At 39.7% G+C, this 8572-nt stretch overlaps 1 protein-coding gene across 3 annotated transcripts in view; it reads left to right on the top strand.

The window, feature by feature from the left end:
* Window positions 1-8572, top strand: part of grm8a (glutamate receptor, metabotropic 8a) — a 267252-nt gene that overhangs the window by 235487 nt on the left and 23193 nt on the right. For all 3 annotated transcript variants that reach the window (XM_028570656.1, XM_028570655.1, XM_028570657.1), the window contains exon 11: window positions 7382-7522. In XM_028570656.1, the coding sequence (XP_028426457.1) occupies window positions 7382-7522 (141 nt within the window). The remainder of the gene's footprint in view (window positions 1-7381; window positions 7523-8572) is intronic.

Below are 8572 nucleotides of genomic sequence, written 5' to 3'. Positions count from 1 at the left end.
TCCTGTCAACCGACGAGTATTTTACCCAATCATCCTGTTTTCCTGCTTCCTGTCTTCATTTCTCATGTTAATTCTCTGTCCCACTTACTCATGTCTTTCATATTCACACCATCTGTGTCTCTCTTTCTTCCTCTCTTTCTGCTTCTTTCTATCTGCCCCTTTCTCTGCTGTTGGCTATGTTGGCCAAGTTGCAGGCCAGAGCTCTTTGATTTCATCACCCTTTTACTTGCTCCGTGGTACATAAAACGAGTTACAATAATCAGAGAAGCAGCGTAATGACTTAGAAATGTCAATGCCTTGGTTCATCAAACATGAGAGGTGTGTGTGTGTGTGTGTTTGTGTGTGTGTGTGTGCCATGATTTGAATTACTGTACACAAATGGGCATCAGTAGCTTTTGCTGTAGCTGTGGATGTAAATCCACAAGCATCTCATGAAACCTTAAAACCTGGACTCTCTCACTCTCTAGTCAAGAAAAGATTGACCAATGTTGACTCTGGTTTGTTGACTCTGTGTGTGTGTGCGTGCGTGTATTCTTATAACCCATGCATAATCTGATTCATATTTATATGAGGACACGGTCATCTGTGAGTGGACATGCAACTATTCAGACAGCTTCAAGTGCATTTTGCTAATGATGCCTTAGTCCAAATCAATAACGTCATTTCAAAAGCAGTGATTAAACTACATCGTTACGCCACTGTCATTTTTTGGCAGGGACTATAGATGCTCTGAAAGCTAAGTCGTGTTGGTGAAAGGCGCATAGCACCCTTTTATTTGAGGAAGAGAGGAGGCCACATATTGTGCAGAAAAAAAAATGCCATTCTTCATTCATACAACATATGTTTTAGGACTCAGTTTAATGTGTACATGTCATGCGCCTCTCCCTTCTGTGTAGTCTGCAGAAGATGGGCCTAATTTAGTTAATTGGCTTATGATGTAGTGTTCATAAGCATTACTTTCTATATCACAGTGTCATTTATAGCACAGCCAAGCCAACCAAGAATAGCCTTCAATGTTAGCTGTCATGCCTCAGCTCTCTTCTGTGAAGAGAAGACTGCCCTTCCTAAACTTAACTCATTGATGGATGGCCTACCTATCAAGCTGTCTGTCTCTTAGGGTTAGCCATGTCTCTCCAGAATTACATTCTTTTACAGCTATTCACAGGGGCATTGGATGTTGGTGAGAGAGGGCCCTTAAAAAGTCTGGAATATATTTTATTTTACCTGGATATTTTCATTTCCTAATTAAATTTCATAATGCATGTCAGATGAAATGTAAAGTTAGTGTATTGGCTGAATATCTTGGTTGATTGACTGACTACATTTTGTGTACAAAAAAAGACTAATTAAGGTCTCACCCACCTCTTGTTAATGCACCAAATGGTTTAGTCAATCTGCACGCGTTTTGTTTGTTAGTTCAGTTGAGCATCTGGTGGAGCGAAAACTTGTGCTGTAGAAATGTCTTTCTCAAAGAAAGCCAAATCATGCTACCAAAAAAGAAAGGAAAGACAGGAGAAGGAGAGAAAACAAAATGAGGGGAAGCAATTGGTAACAGACTTCTTTTCAAAGAAAGGTGAGCACAAACTAGAAAACGAAATCCATGGTGCTAAACTGCTGTTTTTTATTGGATGCAAGTTCGAAATGTAGTAAATGACTAGAAAACTCCTAACCGAACACATCTGCTGGAGTAACCAGGACTTCAAATCAGGCACATTTCACCTACAGACTCTGGTCAGATACAGACTGTTTGCCTCTAAATGTTTCCCCTCTCAGACAATTTGAATTTCTTATGTTAGTGTATTCTGCCTGCTCATATTGTTCTGTCTCCATTTCCTTGGATTTCATGACAAACAATAGCATAAGTTATGATTGATTTTTGGAAACTAATCATAACATACCAATTGATCTAGCCAAATATACCAGACAAATACCCTGTCTACATTTGTAACTGGTTTGGGCATTTGGTAGTTCAGAGGTGATGAGGACTTGAACAGTCAAAAAGTAACTTACAACAGATGTGATGACAGAAGAGACTTGTACCTCATTGACACCTAAATACTTCTCTTCCTCATCCGTCCAAGCATGAACCTGACTATGTTCAGCTCATCCATCGCATTCTGCTGTTGCGCTGGCAACCAACCAAAACAGCCACCCCTGTCTAAATTGTGTGGGAGCATCAAAGCGTCTTCAACTTTGGCTATATGCGCTGCAGCTCATGGTGGTGAGATCTCCACTTTTGAGCCAAATTGAAAATTTGAGCATATCAAACACTTCATTGACTGCATTCTGGTAAATTTTGCTGAAACATTTTCTGCATCAAATTATAGTGCAAATGTCTCTATTTATGTAAAGGAATTTAAAATAGTTTTTTTGGGTGGGTTGCACTGGACAGTTTTGATTGTTTAAATTATTGTAAATTACGCGTGTTGCTCAAACTATATCCAGATTAAAAGCAAACACTATTTGACTGGGAAGATTCAGTTGTGTGTGGCTTACTGGGTCTGAGGAGACCAACACTCCTTTAGTGATTGTGATACAGTACGCTAAGAATGAAAAGTAACCCGACATTATTTTTTGCAAATATTTATAACATGAGATACGTTTTTTCCAGAAAAAGAATGCAGCTATCAGTGAGGTTGTGCGGCAGTCGCCGGTTATAAATGATAGTAATCAACATTGTAATAAAGTCCGGGCTGAACAACAGTGGGCCTATCCTTTAAGCACTAATTGAAAAATAACAAGGTGTCCAGTAGATGAAAATCCTTAACTGAGCAGTTTTCTTTTCAACACAAAATGAAATGAGTAGAGGGGAATACAAACGCTCCTGCATTATCAGCACAGCTACTGCAAGTCCACTTGGGCAATATCTGACACTGACCAACAATTTAGCAAAAGCATCACTTTCTTTAACCTGAGGAAAGTAAGTGCAACGCTAAGCCAGGTATTTGTCCACAGAATCTAGTATTAATTCTTCTCCTGTTTGTATTTTTTTCTCTTCATCCTCTTTCTCCTATCCCTTTTCTCTCCCCAGGTGTCAAAAGCACATTGGCTATCACTCTACCCCTCTGTTCCTCTTTCTGAATCTCTTCCTATCACGGACCAGAGAGTCTCCGTCTGTAAATGTTTTAAACCTTAAGGGAACACATTGTATGCAGCCATCCGTAGCTAATCGCCTACTTTCTGAGTGTGACTTTTGGGATAATCGAGCGATCTCCTGATGCACACATTTTCAGTCGATATCAGCTGAGGACAGTAAGGTGGATGAGGACAGTTTCAGTCTTCAGTGTTGTGTATGTATGTGTCTTTGTGTAAATAACAGCTGGAAGCCACAGCTTTGAACCAAAGGCTAGATGTAATGGAAGCGGCTATCAGCAGCCTTGCTGCTGTTTTGATAAGAGCAAGTTCACTGCTTAAGGGAATCTCTCTTTTCCTCACATTTTCATGTTATTCCATTTTCGCTCTTCTTTGACTCTCTTTCAGTTTTTTTTCTTCACTATCTCAGTTTCTTTCCTGTCTCTCTCTTACTGAAAACACTCTCCATCTGTTCCTCTCTGAATCAGCAACTCACTGATCCCTGTATCAGTACAATTCAATTGAGTGCAATTTGTTGGCAGGAAATATGAAAAAGAAACAACGTGGCGAAGTAATAAATGAGCCCACAAATTCCCTCTTGCATCTCTCTCATGAACTTTTTCCCCCTTTTGCTTAATTGGTGATCCGTTTCAAACAATGGCAAAATTCAGTCCTATGTTAGTGCGTTGTTTTGTGTGCATGTATGTGTGTTTGTGTGCGATCTTGTGGTTGAGGTGAAAGTCAGCAGTGGAGTGTAAACTGCTATCAGAGCCTGCAGGGGATCTGCAGGCAGAGCTCATAACCCCTGGCCAACTCACTCAATGATGCTTCCATCGGAATGTCATCCAGGGAAGAAAAAACAGTGTGATCGTATGAGTAATTTGTAAAGCTTATACATACCCTCCGTGGGAATTCAGGTTGGTCTGCATACCCTTTAATTTAAATGAAAGGCCTATATTTAGTTAATGCAACACGTCTATACAGTATTGTGTGTGTGTGTGTGTGTGTGTGTGTGTGTGTGTGTGTGTGTGTGTGTGTGTGTGTGTGTGTGTGTCTGGGGAATTGGCCTCTAGTTTATTGGCAGTGCACTTCCCTTTGGCTACTGTCAATGTTATCAACTTACACTTGGAGGCAGCTGTGTGTTCCTCTAAATATATGAGGACCAGTTTGAGACCTTGGAAATAAGGATATTTTTATAAAAGTGATGGAATTTTGGATTTTTCAAAAGCTTGTTTGAGAGTTAAGACTTGGATTTAGTCATCAGGTTAGGCGCCTAATGTCCACGGCTGTTAGGGCCTGGGAATGCACCACGTCTTTATAGGTATAGACGTAATGTATGTGTGCCCATCATTACTCATTATTACACAGCCAGCTGATAATCTAAGCAGCAAGAGGGTATTTTCGTCTATTTAAAAAAGTAAATTAGATTTATTGTATCGTTGAAGGCCTAAATTCCATTTGCCGATGAGCTCTTTTTGAGGTCAGAGTTGAGAGGTCTGGTCAGGTTTTGTTGAGGACTAAAAGATGTGTTACTGCAGACAGAATTTTCAAATATTCCTTACTTCATTTGGAGAACATAATAGTCTAGTTAAAGACAATCATACCAGGGCAGCTCATGGCTGCTTCTTGTGATTGAGGATCCTGAGGTCATATCCAATTTATTTGTGTAATGGCCCTTTCCAATTCCCATTTTTTCATAAATGGCCTATGTGTTCTCAAAATGAAACTTATTCTAGAGGCTTATTTACACCATTTACAGCCAACAATGAATTCTGAATTAAATTACCAAATTAAAAAATTTAAATTGAGCACTTTTGTCCCAAACCTCACCCACTGAGTGTCTTGGTATTATGTAGTCCCCCAGGAATGCTACATAACACACCCTGTTTCTATAGTTGCAGTTATCAAGTTGGTATTCGATGTATGTGTCTATGTATGCATATGCAGCTACCATACATTTTATTGATACCTGATTTGTGATGTTGTTAGGTAGCTTTCTGTTGAGATTCTATTGTTGAACAAGACCAATGTGAAGCATATATTTTTACTTTTTCGATTATCTATACTGTATGTCACAAATGTACCATGGGACGTTGCAGAAACTTCTTGTTCTTGTTAGGGCTGCACGATATGAGGAAACTATCTAATTGTGATTATTTTAACTGATATTGTAATTGTGATAAGATTCACGATATTGGAGGGAACAATTCTGTTTGTATCATTCTCATTTTCATTGAAAAATATTTCAATTAAAATGATTATAGTGTGATTTTTGCGAGTATTTAGTCTGTTGCATATAATTTGTAGGCTGGAACGTCTCTGCAGAAACACAATACTTAATTCAGAATAGGTTGACACATATTTTGCCTTTAATAAGTATTGGGCCCCCTCTGTGATTTGGATATTGCACTATTCCATATTGCGATTTTGAAGAAAAAAAAAATTGCGATTAATTGTGCAGTCCTTGTTCTTGTTCATGCATGAAAATGAAACCAGTAGTGGTGAATCAAACTTTACTCTAAGCAAAACTACACCTCTACTGTGATTTCAGAAACTGTCTGTCCGTAGTGTGCATCCACTGCAGTTTTACCAAAGCAGCTTTACTTTCTCTCTGTTCTACGCTCTGATCAGGCTGTAGTTACCAGCACTGCCTCAATCAGTGTGTCTGTGCACTTTCTGACAATGTGGAGCCGGCCTTTCAGTTCTCTCACTCTCGTTCTCACTTGATCAGTATCTCCATGAGTCACTCTCATCTTGTTTTCCTCACTTGCCCCATCCCACAACTTCCCTCTCTTCCTTCTCTCTCCATGTCTCTCTTTACCTTCCCTTCCTGGCTTTGTCCTTCGATTTCTACTACTCTTTCCCATATATCCATCCATCTCACCCCTCCCTCTATCTGTCTCCCTCTCTATACAGCAGACAGTGCACGCTTGATAAGCTACATGTCTTGAGAGCTTTTCATCTGTGTCAGGTCTCTCCTCCTCCAACTACTCTCTGAAACTCACTAAGGACCCGAGGACTAGTGCTCAGTCCTCTGAAGTGTGTGTGTCTGCCTGACTGTCTTGTTTCATTATATCTGCCCTCCAACTTACTTGGCAGAATCAATGCGGCCATACATAGTCTAATTTAGTCTGGTGTATGTAACAATGTCTGCCTATAGTACAATGAATGAATGAATGAATGGATGAATAATTGTGTTTTGTGCCATGCACAAAAAAAGTACGCCCAGCCCAAACAGGCTTACAAGACACCATTATTTATAGCAAGGGTCCAGATACAAGAATAGCAACATCAATTAAACAAATAAACCTTCTTGTCTTTATTGTCATGCTTTAGAGACAAAAGTCGGCAACTTATATACATTGAATCTAAACAACCACTCCATTTGGTCGTCATCCGTACACCAGAACATTTCAGGATTTTGAACAGACATTTCATTGAAGATGGGTGTTCTTAACTCATCATAATAAGGACTACACAAAAGAAAATGGGATTCATTCTCAACTTCTCCTAATTAACATAGTTCACACAACCTTTTATCTTCTTGGATGTTTTTAAATCTACCAACTTCAAGGGCAAGAGGAAGGATTCCTGTTCTCAACTGAGCCACTAACGACCTGTGACTCCTCGAGAAATAGAAGCTGTAACAAAGTTCAGAACCATAATAATGTTTGATTTGAATATAACTTGGTAATTTTGGTTTTGACAAAATGTCTTTTTACAAGTACAAGCAACGTACTTCTGATTGTGTTAATGCTGCAGATTGAATTATTATTATATGTAGGTGAACTGTCATCCACAAACAAATCAATCTCTGAAAAGTAAAGTTGTATATCCCTGAATGGTCTAATGTAGGCCAGACGTCACCCAAACTTCCAGTGAAATAGATCTGAAAGTCAATTAAGTGTGATTTCCGTCACTATCGACTTACCTAATGCAATAAACCACACCCATCTGGTGCTTCAGCCTTCCAAAAAAATGCTAAAAATAATTTCACTTTCTTAGACAAAGAGACAAGCTCTGCAGCACACGGGCAATTAAGCAACTTCCCTGGTGCCATCATTTCATATACCGTTTGATCTTCCTGCCTGTGTGTCACTGTAGCTGTCACTTCCCAAATGTTCTGCTAATTCTGCTCTTGTTAGACCATCCTTTAAGTCCTGTCTTCCCCCTCTTCCCATAATTCCTTCCCCTTGTTCCCTCACCAGACATAGGCTGTAGCTGGATGATTACACAGACGTTCTCTGACAACTTGAAATGTGATAAATGACTCCCTCTCCTTTCTGCCCCCCTGTGTCTCTTCTGCTAGATGTATATCCAAACTACCACCCTGACCATCTCTCTCAGCCTGTCTGCCTCTGTGTCTCTGGGGATGCTCTACATGCCCAAGGTCTACATCATCCTCTTCCACCCCGAGCAGAACGTACCCAAACGGAAACGCAGCTTCAAGGTAAGTTGCAGTAAAAAACTTGTCTCACATGTTACATTTCCGTAATATTTTTCATATGTCAGTTTGATTTGATATTTAGACTGATGATAAATATGAACGATGCTGATGAGCTGAGGATAACAAATCTAACAATACATTATGCTAGGGTGACCAAACGTCCTCTTTTGCCCGGACATGTCCATTTTTTACCTACTGTCCGGGGGGGATTTCCCACCGTGGTCAGAAAACACAGGGAAACACTTTGTTTCTCTCACCATGACTCTAGAGTTGTAATCGCTCGCCGTCACTCTCACTTCTCCCTCGCTCTATCACCCACTCCCCCCACACACACACACACACACACACACACACACACACACACACGGTGGCTCAACGCACAAGTATAAACATCAGGCCACTTACGTAGGCTACGGCGAAAGCTCTGCGTGGAGCCTGCACACAACCATAAAACAAGACTAGTGCAGCTTCACAGTTGAACTGCAAAAAAAAAATGTCCCACGTACCGTCCCGGACAAGTGGGAGGCGGAGTGCACCGTGTGCAAAGGTGGCACTTATGTTTCAGTGTCTTTATTATTTATCTTATTACATTGAAAAGGTATTAAGAGATATTTTGTTGAAGCTGGATTTTCTAACACAGAAGAACATTATTTCATATCTATTTATTTTAAAAGAGAGCTATTATTTTAGTATAGGTTGTTACAGATTATATTTTATTTTATTACAGAAGTTATTTTTGCACTATTGAGGCATTATAAAGCATGTTCATTAACCTCTGAGAAGCCTGTCTGAATTTGTGTCTCGAGGCCAGGCTGAGTGTCCTCTTTTTTGGAAATCAAAATATGGTCACCCTACACTATGCAGAATGACATAAACTAAAGAATGCAACCAGAACTTGTACCACGCTAATTCAGTTCGTTATTCAATTCAATTCATAAAATCAAAGAAGGTTGCTTTGTGCCGATAAAGGTGGGCTGCTGCCTTAATGTAAGATTTTTATATCAAATAGCCATCTAAATAAAGGCTTTTTATTTTTTCACAAGAAGAGTGCCT

Source organism: Perca flavescens, chromosome 23, assembly GCF_004354835.1.
Source record: "Perca flavescens isolate YP-PL-M2 chromosome 23, PFLA_1.0, whole genome shotgun sequence".
Taxonomy (NCBI): Eukaryota; Metazoa; Chordata; class Actinopteri; order Perciformes; family Percidae; genus Perca; species Perca flavescens.
The sequence above is the reverse complement of the archived record's forward strand: the minus strand, read 5'-3'. Positions and strand labels throughout refer to the sequence as shown.